Raw genomic sequence first — 19,289 nt, forward strand, 5'->3', positions numbered from 1 at the left:
ATGAAAAACTCCATCGTTTCTTCAATAGTCTTGGCATCTCTCATCGTGTATCTTGTCCACATACTCATCAACAGAATGGTACTGCTGAACGCAAACATAGACACATAGTTGAGACTGGGCTTACTTTACTTGCGCATGCGTCAGTTCCTCTTTACTATTGGAGTGATGCCTTTACCACAGCTTGTTTTCTTATAAATAGGCTTCCCAGTCGCACTATTGCCATGAAGACTCCTCTTGAGCGCCTTCTTCGTGAGACACCAGACTATACCTTTTTTAAGGTGTTTGGGGTGTGCCTGTTGGCCCCATCTTCGCCCATACAACGCCCATAAACTTGACTTTCGCTCTAAGAAATGCGTGTTTCTCGGGTATAGCTCTCTTCATAAAGGTTACAAGTGTCTTCATGTTCCATCCAAGCGTGTTTATATCTCCCGCGATGTCATCTTTGATGAGAACCATTTCCCGTTTTCAAACATGCCAGACATTCATCTGTCACCACCACATACGGAGTCCTCTTTACTTTCTGCTGACCAGTTTATGGATACTGCATATTCCTTGCCTTTGTTTGCTAACCATGGTGCAGGGAATCCTCGTGGTGCTCGTCCGGAACTTCTCACACCGAACACCACACGGATCACGTCGATCACGGCGCCTCCGTGCCGCACGTCGATCGTTACGCGCCCATGCATGGCGTGCATGGCGCGGCCTCGGGCTGCGTCCCGACTGGCTCGGCTCGGCCTCCTTCGGCTGAGCCTTCAACGCCTCCACGTACGGCCTCCCCTGGCCCATCTACATCGACACCAGCTGGGCCGTCTCCGTCACCTGGTCCGCCTGGGTCGCCTCCGTCGCCATCGGCTACTTCTACGCCACCAGGAACCTCGCCCTCGCCATCTGCTGCGTCCGATCAGCAGCAGCCGGTGTCTGCACCCCCTGCCCCTCCAGCTGGTCCGGTTACACGTCTTCGTCGTGGTATTTCTCAGCCGAAGGTTCGTACTGATGGCACAGTTGCATGGAATACTCGTCCTTGCCGCCTTTGCTCGCTTCCAAGGATACCTCCGAACCTCGTGATTTTCGCGAAGCCCTTCGAGTTCCTCATTGGCGTACCGCTATGGAGACAGAGTTTGCTGCCCTCAAGGATAATGGTACTTGGATTCCGGTACCACCTGTTCCCGGAGTCAACTTGATTGATTCCCGCTGGGTTTTTAAAGTTAAACTTCATGCTCGATGGTTCTATTGAGCGCTACAAAGCGCGCCTTGTTGCTAAGGGTTTTAAGCAACGCTACGGTTTGGATTATGAGGAGACTTTCTCTCCTGTGGTTAAGCCTGCTACTGTGAGACTCCTTTTGTCTCTTGCTCTGTCTCGCGGCTGGCATCTTCGTCAGTTGGATATTCAGAATGCCTTCCTCAATGGGTATCTTGATGAGCAGGTTTATATGCGACAGCCGCCTGGTTTTGCTGATCCTGCCAAGCCTGATCATTATTGTCGCCTTATTCGTTCTTTGTATGGTCTGAAGCAGGCTCCACGAGCATGGCATGCACGGCTCAGTTCTGTTCTTGGCAGATTGGGGTTCCGACCATCTACTGCAGACACCTCCTTATTTATTCTTCAGAGGTCAGATGTGACTATTTATCTGTTGGTTTATGTTGACGATATCATCGTTATTAGCTCGACTGCGACTGCCATTCCCAAGTTGATTTCTCAACTGCGGGCTGACTTCTCTGTGAAGGATCTTGGTATTCTTCATTATTTTCTGGGCATTGAGGTGGATTCCTCCTCGTCGAGCGGTCTTATTCTTCGACAGCGCAAGTATGCCCTTGAGTTACTTGCGCGTGCTGGTATGTTGAAGTGCAGTCCTGCTACTACTCCTATGTCGTCCTCTGAGCGTCTATGCAGTGTTGATGGTGATGCTCTTTCTTCTGAGGAGGCTACTCAGTATCGCAGTATTGTTGGTGGTTTGCAGTATCTCACTGTTACTCGTCCTGACTTATCCTTTGTTGTTAACAAGGTTTGTCAGTATCTTTCTGAGCCTCGTACTCCTCATTGGGCAGCTGTTAAGCGTATCCTTCGCTATGTTCGGTTCACTGTTGACATTGGCCTTCAGTTCCGGTCTGCTTCCTCCACTCTTCCGTCCGCTTTCTCGATGCAGATTGGGCGGGGAATATAGATGACGGACGATCTACGGGGGATATGCTATCTTTTATGGTGGGAATTTGATCGCCCGGAGTGCTCGTAAGCAGTCCACGGTTTCGCGATCCAAGATGCGAGTCTGAGTACAAAGCTCTGGGTGATGCTACAGCAGAGCTTATCTGGGTTCAGTCGCTGCTACAGGAACTTGGTGTTGTACAAGTTCGGCCTCCAGTGTTATGGTGTGACAACATTGGAGCAACCTATCTGTCGCCTAACCCGAGTATTTCATGCACGGACAAAGCATATTGAAGTTGATTTTCACTTTGTTCGTGAGCGTGTATCTCGAAGCGATTCATGATTCGGTTCATCTCATCCAAGGATCAAGTGGCGGATATTTTCACTAAACCGCTTCCGTTGCCGTTGTTTAATCATTGTCGGCACAATCTCAACCTCATGTTACCGGTTGTGATTGAGGGAGGGTGATAGAATACGTGTATAATAGGTTAGTTGTGTATTTGTACCTAACCATGTATTGTACCCCTGATCCATATATAATGAGATGAATAGGCCGGTACATGTTGTGCCGAGCCAGCCCACAATACTTTTCCATCTAGGTTTTCACCCCTCTCCATCCCACCTCACCTATCGCTGTTTATGCTTCGGAATTTCAGATTAATCACGAACATGATTTACAGAGGGTGGTTTGGAATCCCGACGGCTTCAGGCGAGCGGCGAGTGGTCCCAGTCTCGGTCGCCGTGGATAATGACCTCAGCGACGGGAGGGGTTGCGGCCGGCGCTAGTGGTTCCATTCGTGCTGTCACTGTTCTACACGGGAGAAGAAGATGCTGTCCCGGCCGGCCTCCACCTCCCAAGACGAGCATGTACCTCTGGCCGCTATCCACCCTTAGGAGTCAATAAGCCACGCTGGTACGTAATTCTCACACGAATTTGATTGCATCTTCATTACATGTGTATTTGTTCAAAGTACCATGTGTATTCTTCAGTACCGCTCGCAAATCTCGGGTCACTTCCATATGCATTACATCACAGTAGTTGTTGGTTTTTATTACCTAAACATTCATGGATCTGCAAATTGGAGTTTGTCTTCAATTACAATGAGGTGGGCTTGTTACTGATCCTCACCCAGCCTGTCAGTCTTCGCAGAACTTTTGGTCTAATCTGCCATCAAACTTGGAGTGATCCTATATAATAGGATTTTTTTTGTTCATTATGGTTATCGCTTGTTAATTTCTGTAGCATAAACAAGATGAGAATTGCTATTTTGGTGTAATCATGCGATGCTAACTAGGCAGATAAGAATGTGCTATTCAGTAACGTTACTGTCACCAGGTGTTTCTTGTAATGTGTGAGCGGGCATTGCTGTTATATACTTTGGGAGAAATCTGGGATAAAGGAAGATGTTGCTTATGGATTCATTTACTAGTTAGTTCTGATGAGAATTCTTGCTTGTGCCAAGCACGTAGGTTTCCAGATTCCTTTTTTTGTGCCTGACAAGTTATAAATTTTCAGGAATCTGACAATAAATGGGGGGACGGAAGAATATGTATGCATAGGACTTAGATACAAAGAGCAAGTATCTAGCGGCAATGTTTGCGCAGATGAGAAATGTCAGTTGTTCGTATTCATGCTGTACCTAGACTGGTGGCACTTGAGGTGAGCTCAAACCTGAATCCAGTTGTTTGTATTCCTTTTTTAGTGCAGGATTTCTTATTTCTTATTTGTTTGCTGCAATGGTATCTCCAACCTAGTGCTAGTGGGCATGCTAGGTTCTGTGCAAAAGTACATAATTAAAATATGAATTGTTATTATTATATGCGTACTGGTTTGGAATTCAAATCCTTTTGCAAACCTGAATTTTTATTTACGATAATCCTTCAACATGAGATTTTTAATTTGTTGCTTTTTTTCATTACAGAGCAATGAGACTTACAGGCAACAATTAACACCCGTGAAATTTTCATTTGTTACTTTTTTTTCATTACAGAGCAATGCTGATGACACTGGACATGTGACCCAATCTTTGGGAGGTGTCTCAACAACTTTGAAATGCTGGGCTCCAAAAGACGGCGGCCGGGAATAAGGTAGAGAGAGCGTGGTTATTTAAATGAATATAGTCATATTTTATATGCTGTACGATTTCTAATTGTTTCTTTGCATCTTTTGACTTGTATAATTTGCAGCTCCCCTATTTGCATTCTCCTGCGTTTGACGAGACGCCAAATCATCATACACATGGCACTGAAATCTTGGCACATTAGCAGGAGAGCCTCCAGCTGTTGTTTGACAGAGTCGAGGTAGTTGTGCCCTTTTTCTTTATCGTATGTTCAACATTTTTACACATTCGTAGACTTGAGGGCATTGATTTCTTCTTGCCCTTGTTGTACATGTCGACAACATAGCTGAAAACTTTTCTTTTAAGTTCGTCCCTGTCTTGCATAGCTTTCTCATATAAACTAAAATATGCAAAGTCCCCCCTAGATAATTCCTGTGGATCATTCAGAAAAAAGTTCCAGCGCCACTACGATGGCGAAGAGAGTCGGCTTCGTTGTAGCATTGAACTGGTAATTTCAGACAATCAACTAAATTCCATATGATGTTATTCTTTCTGTCTTGCACTTTCTCATCGAAAGCTTGTGTGCTGCAGACAAAGGAGAACCAGTATAGAGCTGAAGATCTCTCCCACCTCATCTTCCATGATTTGAAAGAAATCAGGCCTTCACCTGATTCTCTGGAGAAGTTCAGGCCCATGTTAACCCATCTGTAAAAAAATTGCAAAATTTCTTTGAAGCTCCACTTGTGCATCCTCTCCCAAAAACAAAGTTGCACTTATGTATATAGCCGAATATTTCTATTCTAGTGCCCACGTGCATGTAATGTTTTTGCTTATGAATGTGTGTTTTTATTGGTGTCGTCCAACCAAACATATCCTGAAATATCTGTGGTGCTTCAATGATGCTTGGCTTGTATGCTACCTTCTGTAATTCAACATGTTTTATGTCCACTGTGTACGATTTTTTTATGTGGTCTGCCCTTTTTTTTTTTTTTTGCGAGAAATCCACCGATCTATTAATAATCATCAACAGTAGTACAAATAATCCAAAAAGTAAAGAAAATTACAAATTGGTACTCGGACCACCTAGCGACGACTACAAACACTAGCACGAGCCGAAGGCGCGCCGCTCTCCTCGCCCCTCCATCGTCGGAGTCAGGCAAAGCTTGTCGTAGTAGAGCTTGTTGTAGTAGACAGACGGGAAGTCGTCGTGCTAAGGTCCCAAAGGACCAGCGCACCAGAGCAGCAACCATCGCCAATGATGACAATCGTAGATCAGAAGAGACTGACATGAAACCACACCAACAAAAACGAAAACCGACCGGATCCCAGGAGATTCGATGGGCACACAACTCCACGCGTCCTCCGTCAGCGCTAGATGCACCACCGGAGCGAGGATAGGACGGGGAGGACCTTATTCTGACTTCAGGATGTAGCCACCGCCTCACCATCCCAAAAGGAGACTAAAAAGCAAACTAAATTATGAACGAAAACTCCCCGCCGGCGAGGGACCGTGATCCGCCACACCTCCAAGGCCCCAAGGCCACCGGAGGCGGAGCGGACCGACGGTATCGCCGGCGAGGAGGACGGAACCCTAGATGGGTTTGTGACTTTTCCGCCGCCTCCTGGGTTGCGTACCGGTTCGTAACATGTGTAACAATATTTTATCTTCGGAAGTTATCTGTTTTGCCTTGGATCTCATATTTCTTATGTTGGTCACTAAAAATATTCTAGACACCGAAGTTTTCTTTAAAACTGAAGACTACCTGATGCTTCCATATAATTTTGTTTTCTGGGAATAATTTAGGGTGCGGTGATGGACCTATGAATGCACCAGAATAAAATCTTCAGGTGAAGTGGAGGAGTGTGGAAGCTCCCAGGAAATCTATAGTGTGGATCGATGGAACTGAATTTTGTGCCCCTGTCCCTGTATTTTCGTGACTTGTATAAGCTCTGGCAAAGCAACTATAGTTAGCTTAGTGGTTACCAGAAGTATATGCGTCGATGCATACATTTGATCGGCATATATGTCCTGAAATTTTGAGCTTTATTCAAAAGATGTCAGCTTGTAAAAATATTGCTCGTTTTTTCTTCACTTGATAGACTTGTCACATGGACAAACCTATATATCATGGTTTCTCTAATTGAATGTATTTCACTCACAATGTAATCTCTATGCCACATTTCTTACATCGGCTACCAAATTTCTTATGTCCATGGATAATCAAGTTAAAGTAGTTATAGTGATTCATCCTCACATGTTAGTGGCCTCTTGGAATCACACAAACACCCCATCATGGGTATCTGCGGTTTTGTTCTCATAAATCTTAGAGAGCACACTCTTGAAATGAACTCCCAGTACCTAAGCATACTGGTTAGGTTCCTAAGATCATTTAAGAGTCAGAAAAATTCACATTAATTATACTGAATGTGCAAGAACTACAAAAATTCACTGCCACACTTCCCACAAGCTCTTATGCGCAACTTTTCCCCATGTGCGCCGATGATTGGTGTCACTCCATGTTCAGTTCTTGAACCCTTTGGTGGGGCTTTAAAAATGATTGCAGAATGGTGATCTTGATCACAATAGGCTGGCTAATGTTGCTCCGGCATCTCATCAGCAGGAGTTTCTTGTAGCTGCAGTTTAAGTTCCTTGAAGACGGTCATGGTTCTTTCATAGGCTGCGGTTGATCTGTTCCCCGCTGGAATAGCTGTATAAACTTCTCCGAGCATGTTCGTATAGGCTACTGTTGGGTTCTCACTGGCCATTGATCCAGTTGAGCAGCCGACGATTGAAGTTCTAGTGCCATGGCTTGGAGTTGGAGTGAGGAAGCATGGACGCATAAGCGCACTGTTGGGCACAACAATGTTTTTCAGAGAATCTGATGTGTCATCAGGTGCTCGCCGGCGGAAATTTGGAGAGGAGTCCATGATAGAATCCTGCAATTCATTTTCCAGCAGAACATAAGATTGTTGGCCAAAGGTTCATCTACACTGTCTCGTAAGAAATGCTCCATGCTTAAATTATTTTTTTAATATTACAGTTGTCATCATGGAGAAATCATCATATTCGTGTCGTTGATTTACACAATAAAACATTTACTACTTTGGACACCTCGTTTAATAGCATATGAGGCCCAGGCATATTCCACAAAGGAGTAGAAAAACACTTGGACTGAAAGTATATGGTAGTGCCTTAGTTAGTTCAGGAACTAGTGCCATTTCAGAAAATCAACATTGCATTGTAAGTAGCAAGACCTACCAAATCTCTTTGAACATGATCAGCGGTAGGGTTGCCAACGCGGGTCCCGCAATATCCTGCAAAAGGCCATGCTTAGTTCAAACTGTGCTACGGTCCTTGACATAACTCTGAACAAAGTGTCCTAATCGGAATAGAACCCGCCCCACTTTCCCTCCCGCTTGCAGCCCTAATCAGCGTGTTATGATTATCCTCTTATCTGAACCTCATAGACTAGTTCCCCTACTTGTATCCTGGCTCTACAAATTTTACCTAGAGGCGGTCTGTGCAGCATAAAAGATAAGGAAATATTACATAACACAATACCACAGACTCGTTATTATAATTACAGCTCATAGACTAGTTCCCCTACTTGTATCCTGGCTCTACAAATTTTACCTAGAGGCGGTCTGTGCAGCATAAAAGATAAGGAAATATTACATAACACAATACCACAGACTCGTTATTATAATTACAGCTCATAGACTAGTTCCCCTACTTGTATCCTGGCTCTACAAATTTTACCTAGAGGCGGTCTGTGCAGCATAAAAGATAAGGAAATATTACATAACACAATACCACAGACTCGTTATTATAATTACAGCTCATAGACTAGTTCCCCTACTTGTATCCTGGCTCTACAAATTTTACCTAGAGGCGGTCTGTGCAGCATAAAAGATAAGGAAATATTACATAACACAATACCACAGACTCGTTATTATAATTACAGATTACAGAAGGGAACCAAAACAGAATTAATGACTCCATGAACAGGGTATTTGCATCAATCATGAGAATACGAAATTCAATCATCAGATGACAGTGTTTCACATAGTCACTTTTTTAAACGATAGGTACTGCAGGGTTAATATCATTTGCTAACACATGTTCGGATTGTATCAAAGAAACCTCAACAAAATAGTTGAAGAGTAATATGAGATGAAAATTAGATCAGTGCAAACTTTACCTCCGTTTGAAAATATTGCCCAAAATTCATTTCAGATGATCACTGAGGCGCGCCGCGCGTGGCGTTTCCGGTACTTGTTATGCGCTCGGAGGTGTATCGCCGGTGTCTCAGCGTTGGCAGCTGGTCCGATCGCCGGTGTGGAGAGAGAGGATTTAAGGCGAGAATGGAAGAGGGGAGACGTGAGGCTCGTAGTTTTTTTAGTGGCCCCCGTGATAACCACCGGAGACCCAGGATCCGCAGTTGTCGCGCATGGAGCTGACCAGCATTTGCCTGGTCGCGGGGGGGGGGGGGGGGGGGGCGGAGCTCCAGGGGATGGGGTTGGCGTCGCGGTGGGGATGTGGGATGCGGGGCGGTGGAGGTGGCGCGCCGGAGCTCCGGCAGACGCGGTGGCAAAGCTCCGACGGTGATGCCCAGATGCAGTTTTCAGTTTTGCAACCGTGAAGGAGATGGTGCTTTTTTTACCTCGCGTGTAAAGCTGCCAGCCTCATTACAAAAGAATTGAAAGGAAAAAGCCTATGCGGTTACACTCTCTGGGTGCAGAATAAGTAATTCTACACCCGGGTCGTACGACCGAGCCAGCCCGAAGCCTCCTCCTGATGCGGCTCAACGACACCCTATATGTCATGCTCACGATGACAGACTCCACCTGCTGTAATTTCTAAAGAAAAATTATGCTAGAGGTTTTTTCTCTATCGTGGTGATCGGGAGGCCTAATCCCCACTCGCCGCGGTTATTCTTGGCCAGTCCCCAATCTCCCCACGCTCTCCTCTCCTCCAGCTCCTCAGATCCGGCGACCTCCGGCTCCTCGCCGCCGCCACGGAAATTCGGCGCCTACGCGCCCTATATCGACCCATGGAGACCCGGGTTCACTTCCTTCGACGGCTGTCCCGAATTTCAGGCGTCGCGCGTGGCCGGAGCTGAGGACGCGTTCCTCTCCGTCTCCCGGGAGAAAGGGGAACGGCGACCCATTGGCGCAGCTGCCGTCCGGAGATCGCTGGTGGCGACGTACCCGGTAGTTCTGTGGGAGAGGAGCAGGCGGAGGCCGGCCATGGTGTCCTGCGTTGGCCGCGGAGGCGGGGGATTCGCCAACGAGGCGTACATCAGGTATTACGAGGCGGCGCCGAAGACGGCATTGGAGGCGGCGGCAAGCGATCTTACCGAGCTCCAGACCATGGGCCTCGTCTCCGACAACGGGGCAAGGATAAGATTCTCTTGGTGAGCCTTCTCCCTCCCTCCTTTCCCACCCATTGATTTTGTGGTTCTGTTCCTGGGCGACGTCGTATCTTCCTCCCCTACCGAGGCTCAAGCCTCCCTCCACTCTCGTGGCTGCCCCTGACCAACCCTTCTCCTATGACGCCGCGGCAGATGCGTCCGGAATCAGGGACCATCTCGGGGACGATGCAGGATTGCAGGTGGCCGTGAGACGGGACCTCCCCACTTCTTATTTTCTGTCAGCTTTTTTTTTTCCCTTCTCAAGTGGATCTGAAGGTTCTGGTTTACAGCTATTGTACCATCGACCCATATTGCCTCCTGAGGTAACCCCTTTGGAGCAAATCAGTGTGCGTGGTGTTACCCACTGCATAACTTTGCAACTTTAGTTTGAGTCGTTAGAATTTACAGAGCAGGTAGAAGAAGCAGGAATCTTGCAAATTATTTATCGCAGTCTCTCTAAGAACCAGGAGTAATCTTGTATTGTTCATTCAGGTTATTACTTGCTATTGTTCTGTAGCATAAACCAGATGGGTACGTGCTATTTTGGTGACTATCTTTGTGATTGTAGCTAGGCAGATGGGAATGTGATATCACAGGGGTGTTTGTTTTAGTGCATGGTTGGGAATCTCTATTATAGAGTACTAGTAGTTATATTCTTTAGGAGAAATCTGGGATAAAAGAAGATGCAGGCTCTGAATTTCATTCAATAGCTCTGCGAAGAATTATTGCTTGTGCCTGACACGTTCTTTATCAGAATCCTTGCCGATTGTGGCAGGCTTGTGTCAGCCAGCGTAGGCACTCGGCATGGTGAGCTAGCTGCAGCACTGCAGCTTCGATCTCTGTCGAAGTCTCCTCATAGGTGCCGGCACGCTGCGCGCGAACATTGAGCAGCAGCAGGCAACAACTTCAATGTCGGTGTCTCTCAGCGCCACTTGCAAAGCAGCTTCAAACTACTCTACTCTCCTCCAGTAATTATATTCTTTCATGTTTCATACTTCGTTCTACCGCAGTGCAGATATTGAGTGATAATTTGCAGTTTACATCACCGCTAAACTTTGGTTGCCGCTGTACATGATAAAATATTACTTTGGACTACTTATTTTATAGCATTTGAGGTCAAGTTATATTCCATCTGTTAAATTAAAATAAAGGAAGAAACACACTAGGCCTGATAGTATATGGTAGTGCTTGATAGGAAGAGGATGAATGCCATGTAGTCCAAAGAAGGTTGCTTTACATGGATCTGTCGAATAGCAATTGGCAAGAAGAGTACACATTAGCGGATTATAACATTAGTCTTATTTGCTTTTGAAGTAGGTTGAACTTTATTATTTTGTCTATTCTTTGGCCACATGTGATTCATTGTTCTCGATATAAAATTATGCATTACATCCTCACGGAGCGGAAGTGCTAACTTGATAGAATATAACACCATCTACTTGGTTATAAAGAACAAAATCATATGTCAGTCTATGTACATATTTTATCGATCCCTTTATTCGCGATTGGAGGCTTAAATTCTGAATTTTGTAGTTCAGGAGTAGCTAGCTCCCATGTGTTGGTGTATTTAAATATTTTGGCAATCTCTGCATATGGTAGCCTTTTTAGGTCCCCAGTTTAAATAATATAGAGTGTAATCTCTGCATCTTGTAATTTTAATTTTAATCTCTGCTCCTGGATCTCTGCTCACTCAAGATTCAGTACATCACGCAAATTTTTTGTTTTAGTTTTTATTAGACAAATATCGATGCAACTGCAAATTCGAGTTAGGTTCATTTCAATTGCAATGAGGTGGACTCATAGTGATCCTCACCCAGTCTGTTAGTCTTCGCTGCATTTTGGTTTAAGCCTGCCCTCAAACCAAGAGTAATAATCTTCTATAGCATGAATTTTGATTGTTTATTCAGATGATTGCTTGTTAGTTTTCTGTAGCGTAAATGAGATAAGAATGTTCTATTTCGTGAGTGCTCATGTGAGTATAGCTAGAGAGAGGGGAATGTCCTACTCAGTAACATTACTCTCACCTGGATTTTTGTCTTAGTGCCTGAGTGAGAATTGATGTTATGGCAGTCACATTCTTTTGGAGAAATATGGTATAAAAGAAGATGCAGATTCTGAATTTTATTCAGTAGTTAGTTCTGAAAATATTTCTTGCTTGTATCCGACGTTTATTTTTCAGAATCCTTGTTTGTGCGTGACGAGTAATAATTTTTCAGGATTCTCCCAAAAAAATCAAGGGATGGAAGATGTATGCAAGGGACTTGGAGACGATGAGCAAGTATCTAGAGCCAATGTTGCAGAGCCAAACAAATGTCAGCGTTTGTGTTCTTTTTGTAGCTAGCCTGGTGTTTTTTTGTAGTTCGTGACCACTCTGTTGTCGGTTGATTTTCCCTTCATGTCTTTCTTTCTCACCCTGCATTTGATTATAACCAAATTTTCAACCTCTCTGCTATCTTCTTTCAACTGTGCCATTGAGTGAAGTACTCATCTTACCTCTGAACTGATGGATAGTCTATACATATGGCCTGGCGACAAACCGACGACGACTATTGTTTTGGCATGGCACCGATGGCCTTTTGGGGCATGAAGCAGTCAGTCCAGAGGACTGCGGCCAGGATGATGGCCTTTGTCCCTACGGCGTGATTAAAAACAAAAGGTCAACTTTTTTGCACTGTGTTTATTTTCTTTTGGTACTTCTTTGGACTACATGGCTGTGACTCTTGTGATTTTAGTTACTCCCTCCGATCCATAATAAGTGTCGACACTTATTATGGATCAGAGGGAGTACTACTTCTCTAGTTTGTAAATACCTCAGTCTGTTATCGTGCAACCAAGCAGCTAATGTCTCGTGGTAATTAGAAATATGTTCTCGATCCCATTGAAAGCATTTAGTCATAGTTATTTCATTTTTTCCTCAGTATAGTCCATATACCATTCCATGGATCTCTCAGCAGTAATATTTTATTGAGGATAACCGAACTGTAGTTTGTTGGCGGCTAGTTTTAAAATGTTAAGAACATGCTACTATCATACAGCAAGAGAAAATGATGTACTGACAAAGCACCTATGTTGCCCCAATGCGATGTCAGCTGTACTTGCCCTTTTGAAATGGGTATATGTACAAATAAGAAGTACTAGATGGACCTGGCGCGTCTTGCCGCGCCGTTTTTGCTACTGTCGTTTATATTGTCAAATTTCAAGGCATTGTAAGTTTTATACCATCGTTTAAATATTATCGAATTTCAAGATCTATAAATTTTGCTGATACAATACCCTATATTATTCAGCTATCAGGCCACAAAAGATACCTAACATTTCATGACTTATTGCTGAACTTATATAGAAAAGAAATTGTGACTTATTAGTATATATAGATTCCGTTGAGAAAAATTACTCAAGGAATAGTAGCAAAGAATCTCGAGACAACTTGATTCACAGAACGGCCATGACACAGAGCTCCACTTACTCTTAAGTTCTTTGTAACTTCAAATAGTTCTACCCAAAAAACAATCTGGTCGTTTCTTCTATTTGCTGAACATACATGAAATAAACTACCCGTTGTTATTTGAAAACAGTCTAAATGCAGAACCTCACTATTCAACTACATTACAGTCACACATAAATAGATGGATAGTAATTGTGTACCAGAAAAGCATATGGCATAAAAGTGAAATCGCAAAGGCTTACATGGTTGGCAGCAATGAGAAGTCTGACAAAAAAATACTTGGAACTGCAGCTGGTGATTCATAGTATATTTTGCAATAGTCGGTAAGGAATAACTTGATGACAGGAATCAGCAGGGAGGTTTCCTTCCCACTGCATTCCAAATTATGTTAACTGAGAGCATGGATTTATTATCAGTGGTAGTAAGTAGATTCAATGAAACTGTTAAGTTTTAAAGATTTAGATTAGAACAGTCGGCCGAGTTTTAATGGTAATAAGGTTTTTTGTGAGGACATTTTTCATACTTAATGAGTACACGAGATCATCAAGATGCATTAGAGCCAAATGTGCACCTAATCCTAGTTTATAAGTGGAACACTATAAACTCCTTGATATGTGCAATTCTCCAAATTAATCTGCAGTACTTTGGTACATTTTCATCTCGGGTAGTAAATGTAAGATTTTTCTCGTAGTTTACTCAATTATTATCTCAAGTGAACCCAGATCCTTTGGGAAATTGCGTGAAGTTGGTTCAATGGAAGTCTCGACAAATGCGGTACAATGGACTTAGCCAAATAAAGGATTTTTTTGTTCGTATAGGCGAAACAGCGCAAGTGTATATAAGTCGAACTGTTTAGCCTGTGTAAAGAAACATCTCATACGATTTGATAACTCTAGAATGTACCGTCTAAAATCCAATTCTGTACTGAATATCCATACAGCTCTACTGCTCTACTCTTTCCCATCTACCTATTTTTTCTCGTACTCTAACAACAATGCAATAAGAATGAATGTCGGAAAGCCATATCCAAGATAACAACTTGAAGAGACGAAAGGATCCATCTTGTTATGCATCTGATTCTATGATTAATCGCTAAATACCATTCAGAACAGGCTCATGTACTGGACTACACAAAATATCTATATAATTAAGCTACTGATCTACGTACTGTTTACCTTTAGATATCTTGATCAGTCTAAGGGCCACTTCTTTTCGGCTTCTCCGTTGGCTTCTGGAAGAAGCTTCTCCCCACCACCTTCTCCTAGAAGCTCGAATCCAAAATTTGTTTTGGCTTATAATCTAGTTTGATCTAAACTCGAGTATAAGCCAGAACAAATTTGGCATCAGAGCTTCTGGGAGAAGTAGGTAGGAAGAAGCTTCCCCCATAAGCCATCGTAGAAGCCGAAAAGAAGTGGCCTTAAGCTCTCTATCCACCGTTCCTTATTGCTCCTACTACAACAGAAGTGCAGACCTACCTTAACTCTTCAGGTAAGCACAGAGTCTGTCATCAACAGATATTGTTTCACACAATTCTATGATTTTTCCTTGGTCCTGCACTTGCAGATGGTGAGGAACCCGACACAGAAAATGTCAAGGATCTGATGAACAACATTAATAAGCACACACTCGCCAGCCATCTGTGAGCGCTGTGGGGAATAATTTGGTTGAGTACTTTTGCATGATCACTGTCACTTATTTAAAATTGGCGAAGGATAGTACAATTATCAGCAAATTAAGAGACATCCACACCAAGTTTAATTCCAGTTTGTTACGGTTTCGTAATTCAACCATATACAGGTGTTCTAGAAATGCTACTCTCAGGCCCTGGTACAAAATAGTATCCAAAGCTCTACAGAAAACAATCCAATTACAATGTCACAAACTGAATCCTCTATTGAGCTTGTTAAAGAATTCTGATTATGACGAATATGAAAGAGACCAGAAGTACTTACTGTTAAGTGAACCTGGGTCTTCAGCCAAGTACGGAATGAGCATGTGAAGCTCCTCAGATCATGTTCATCTCCACTCCTGGAAACCACTAATGGACCACAATTGAGCATGGCATCGCCATCCACATTGTGCCTAAATTGAAGCACATCTGCACTGCACTCATCCAACACCTTTGTCAGGTTATACATGATTGAATACCTCCCGTACACAACAGACCAAGAGTTTCTCGCAAACTCCTGATCATTCTTCTCCCTTTCTCCATCGTGGGTATCTATCTACTCACATCTCGGGAGGAAAGGAACCTCACGCGAAGCAGGCAGTGGTGGGAGGCAAAGCTGCAGCTTCATGCAGTGGGCATGTAGAACAATCACCACACACAAACATGCCCCTGGCCAGGAATGTCAACGCGACCTCGCACAACTGAAAGATGAGGAGGGCCTCTTCCTCTTTAGGGAAAACTCGTGTGGTGGCGCAAGAGGGAACTGAGGGACAGGAACTAACCGAGGAGGCAGCGGCTGGGGCAGACGTCAGCGCCACAGAGGAGGGGCGGCGCCTTTCCAAGTGCACTGGCCCGAGCCGTATGGCGATGGAGCAGCGCCGTTCGGGGAGAAGTTGGCGGCGGCGCTGAGACCTTCTTTAAGAAGGGGCAGCGCTGAGACCTGGTGTCGACTCTGGCTCAGCCTGTAAGTGGGTCTGACCGTGGGTGTACGGCGAGATCTGCGGCGAGCCTGACCTGGGCCTCCACCAGGTCCGCTTCGGCATGCGCCATGAGCACGGAGGCATCAACCATGATCATCGCCGTCGACCGCACCTGGCAGAGCAGCGACTCCGTGAAGAGAAGGTCGCTCTCCTCGGCGGCGGCCTCCTACGCCGCCACCTCCGCCTCGTCCTGACGGGCATAGGCGTTGGTCTCCTCCGCCTCAAACGATGATGTTGCGGGGAGCTCGTCCGCATCCGGATCATCCGGGTAGCAGGCGCGTTGATGGTCATGATGTCGCGGTAGTATGAACAGCTCCATCGCAGCGGGCATGTTCTGCCTGCACCATTTTGAGTATTGACCATCTATCTTTTGATAAAAGATATAGATGATTTATGAAAGAATATCTGCATAGCAAGATACACACTTGCAATAGCTATTATTATTCTATTAAATATGTAGAAATAACTGAAGTATAGCATCACACAGTGTAACAGCATATCAACCACTCGAAATTAGAGACCATCCAGTGCAATCAAGAAAATTAAATTAAAAATCCAACTAAACAGATACCACAACAATAAATCATGCCCAAATGTATCCAAACATAGCCTTGAGGTATCTTACAAGTTTGTCAAGTATATTCAAACACGGTAACAAAAGGTTTCAAACTTCAGCAGCACATAGGGCACTACCTGTTCAAAATAGAACACACTTGCAGGTTGAACTTTGGCAGTCATCCTTACTATTAATCTATCAGTTGCATGAGAAAGTGATCGTTTACTCCCACAGTTGGAGATATTCATTCCCATTGCATGATCGTAACCTGCAGATAAGGAATTTCAGTGAAAGTAAGATAATACTTGCAACGGAAACACACCAAAAAGGTGTGAATAATTACAAGGAACACAACAAACCTTCAAAGGCATGCTTTGAAAACATGATTTGCCATGTTTTCTCTAAATACAGACAGAAAATGGGGCTTCCAAGAATACAAGGAACATGGAGAAGATTCAGTTCATACCAAACGCTATTGCAGCTTAATACTATTTCAGCTTCATGCCACAACCTTAGTACTAACATCCTATCTTATTATGTTATATTCTCCATGCTATCGTGGGTCTGAATTTACACCAGCATTTGATATAAACTTCTGTTTTCTGATGTGACTGCTTGAGTGCTTAGCTTTTGCTGTCTTGCAGGATCGTTTGTTTTTATCTTCAAGAATTATTGGATTCTACACGAATATCTTTTTATCACACAAAAAAATCCTTCTTTCTTTGGGAACATATTGAAGATATCCAATTGGTTCCTGCAACCCTAGCTTTAATGGGGAGGCCATGCCTGCTGATTATTCTTCGCAAGGGCAGAGGAATTGATGCAAAGCATGGTGCAAAGGTGCTGCAGACTTTCTGGATTGTGAAGGTGTTGCAGACTTTTCAATTATTCTCACATCAGGACCTAGTCCAAACATGCATCTTCATGTCGATTTGTCACTAGGATGTTGCTTCCTGAGTTTTCAGCCATAAACGGTGGAATTTAAGAAAGCGGGAGAGATGCAGAGTGATCTCAGTACCTTCCTGAGGCTCTTCTTTCGCCGGAACTTCGTTGCCTCCCTGCGGCTCCCCGCAGACCTGGCCGGACGTGTGCGAATCCCCCAAGAACCTCGCCCGCCGCCGGCAGCTCCCCGCGGATCTCGCCGGACCTCTGGCGCTCGAGGGACAGGATGGTTGTGGTGTAGTGAAGGGGAGGGGGAGCGGGTGGAGAGACCTCTGCTGGCTGAGGGACGGCACGGAAGTGGCCAGAGAAGGGGAGCGGAGCGATGAGTAGATGAGGCGATGGATTTTTCCTGGCCATGGCGCCCAGCGCTATCGCCATGGGAGCCTGATGCGGCGTGGTTAACTGTGGCTGCTGAACCGACTAAATAGATGGCCACGATTTAACTATTCATAATCCGACGACCACAAATTCGCAAAACGGTGGAGCAAGGACAGGCCGCCGGAACCCTGGGAGCTTAGAGCTCTTCTAAGATGTATGTCCTTCTAATTACTCTTTTTGCAGTTTCTTTCTTTTCCTTACTGGCATTTTTGAGTTTCAGCTCAACACATGGTCGTAGTAGATACATGGTCCTTGCGCCTTTGTGTTTGCTAGCTGCTCACAATACCATCTGTTAGTAAGAAAATTACCTCTTTCTACTAGGCGTGCTTCTAAATGTTTATGCTTTTCCCATCATTATACATAACTTTTGTTATGTAGAATGATTCTCACCTATTCAGCTACATGGAAGTTGGTGTAACATGTTCATTCCTTTGCTTCGAGCTTTGATCACGTTTCGAGCATAGTAATTTTACATTACGCACAGATACAGATTTAGTATGCCAAACGTATTTTAAATCTGGGAAAAGCATTATGCATCTTATTTCTGTTTCCTAGCCGTGCATAGATGACATTCTAGGACTTTCAAGCGGAAAATGACAGAATTCCAAATGGTCACATAATACAGTTGTCTTTCAGTTTCTTGCAGATTGCTAATTAAAACGGCAAGCGCCCCCTAGTTTCCATTGGCAGTGAAAGGAAACTAATCCAATTGCTCCTGAAACACAAATATGTACAACAAAGGTTACCCTCCGTCTATTTTCAGTTTCTAGAAAATTCTAGGCCAAATATTCCCGGGTTGATTAAATAAATGTTAGTATTATACTTATAGTTTTGCTATGCCCAAAACAGCTGATCAAATACTCAATTCTTCACCTCTGCATTTGGGGATTTAAGCTAGCAAAGTTGAGCTAACTAAAATTTTGGGCTTATAGGCTGACTAGCTTCTAAATCTTGTTATATATACTGGTGATGGAGTGACAAGGGACATCCCTTTTCTCTTCGCTGATTCAATTTTTGCCAAAGGAATTCTATGCTTGCAAATTATGTCCAGCTTCTTGATTGTTATGGTAATTCTCTGCCCATTTTTTCAGGACAGACGGCAATGTTCAAAAGATTAAGTGGGATTGGGGGTGTGTTCTGCTCCTGGGTACACAATGAAATGTAGAGCTGCACCGCATGTGTGGTCTTCAGCGTCAGGCTGCCTAGTACAGTAGAAATACAACATCAAAGCATCGTCGAGTGGAGCTGATGTAACTAAATAATTTTCACCGACTCATGTAATTTATTACATGTTAACATATTAATTCCTTTATTTTTGATATGTGCGCAATGCCTGAAATATGTAGACGCATGTGTGCATGGACACATTGGAGTTCATACTCAAGCCGTACGTGCAAAACTTGCATTGTGTAATCAGGTCATCCTTACTATTCTTACGGGCATTAAACTTTTGCGTCACCTCTGAAATATCTTAGCTTTATTAAGTTGTAATCGTTCTTAGCTTTATTAAGTTGTAAGTTTTTTTTTGTCTTTTATCAAGTTTTTTACATCGACTCTGAGATTTCCTACGTGAGTGGTTGGTCCAGAATTTCTTGCGATGGAGTACAAATTAAATTAGTCGCCCATGCTCGTTAGCAGATTTTTTTAGCAGGTTTATTTTTCTTGCATAGATGCTTTCTAATCAGTCAGCGATACACATGGGGTT

At 44.0% G+C, this 19,289-nt stretch overlaps 2 protein-coding genes and 3 long non-coding RNA genes across 6 annotated transcripts; 3 read left to right on the plus strand and 2 right to left on the minus strand.

Annotated features, from left to right (window-relative positions):
* The first annotated feature begins 4,105 nt into the window (after positions 1 to 4,105).
* Positions 4,106 to 5,141, plus strand: LOC124658309. Its single transcript, XR_006989118.1, has 3 exons — positions 4,106 to 4,228; positions 4,328 to 4,708; positions 4,792 to 5,141. It is a non-coding gene; the product is annotated as an uncharacterized LOC124658309 (long non-coding RNA).
* A 1,448-nt stretch (positions 5,142 to 6,589) lies between these two features.
* LOC124658372 lies at positions 6,590 to 8,593 on the minus strand. Its single transcript, XR_006989156.1, has 3 exons — positions 8,403 to 8,593; positions 7,460 to 7,515; positions 6,590 to 7,137 (listed from the first exon to the last, which is right to left on the minus strand). It is a non-coding gene; the product is annotated as an uncharacterized LOC124658372 (long non-coding RNA).
* A 121-nt stretch (positions 8,594 to 8,714) lies between these two features.
* LOC124656311 lies at positions 8,715 to 11,269 on the plus strand. The gene is made up of 3 exons (XM_047195080.1): positions 8,715 to 8,839; positions 9,081 to 9,617; positions 10,369 to 11,269. Coding segments are annotated over exons 1-3 (663 nt in total). The 3' UTR covers positions 10,370 to 11,269.
* Positions 11,270 to 11,977: 708 nt separating this feature from the next.
* LOC124652103 lies at positions 11,978 to 19,031 on the plus strand. Of its 2 annotated transcripts, none has more exons than XR_006987578.1 (2): positions 11,978 to 12,270; positions 18,221 to 19,031. It is a non-coding gene; the product is annotated as an uncharacterized LOC124652103 (long non-coding RNA). The 2 variants fall into 2 exon arrangements; XR_006987579.1 differs by having other exon boundaries at positions 18,231 to 19,031.
* On the minus strand, positions 16,295 to 17,587 carry LOC124652101. Its single transcript, XM_047191127.1, has 2 exons — positions 17,283 to 17,587; positions 16,295 to 16,532 (listed from the first exon to the last, which is right to left on the minus strand). The coding sequence occupies exons 1-2, from the start codon at positions 17,582 to 17,584 to the stop codon at positions 16,487 to 16,489; spliced, it is 348 nt and encodes a 115-aa protein (XP_047047083.1). The 5' UTR covers positions 17,585 to 17,587; the 3' UTR covers positions 16,295 to 16,486.
* Positions 19,032 to 19,289: the final 258 nt, after the last annotated feature.

This window comes from Lolium rigidum, chromosome 5, assembly GCF_022539505.1.
Source record: "Lolium rigidum isolate FL_2022 chromosome 5, APGP_CSIRO_Lrig_0.1, whole genome shotgun sequence".
NCBI classification, from domain to species: Eukaryota; Viridiplantae; Streptophyta; class Magnoliopsida; order Poales; family Poaceae; genus Lolium; species Lolium rigidum.

Excerpts from the sequence above, each read along its gene's own strand:
- LOC124656311 (XM_047195080.1), top strand. The coding sequence starts at position 8,715 with ATGGGGTTGGCGTCGCGGTGGGGATGTGGGATGCGGGGCGGTGGAGGT. Across the intron at positions 8,840-9,080 it reads CAGTTTTCAGTTTTGCAACC|AGGTTTTTTCTCTATCGTGG; the intron begins GTGAAGGAGATG and ends AAATTATGCTAG.
- LOC124652101 (XM_047191127.1), bottom strand. The coding sequence starts at position 17,584 with ATGGCGATAGCGCTGGGCGCCATGGCCAGGAAAAATCCATCGCCTCAT. Across the intron at positions 16,533-17,282 it reads GAAAGAAGAGCCTCAGGAAG|GTTACGATCATGCAATGGGA; the intron begins GTACTGAGATCA and ends CCTTATCTGCAG.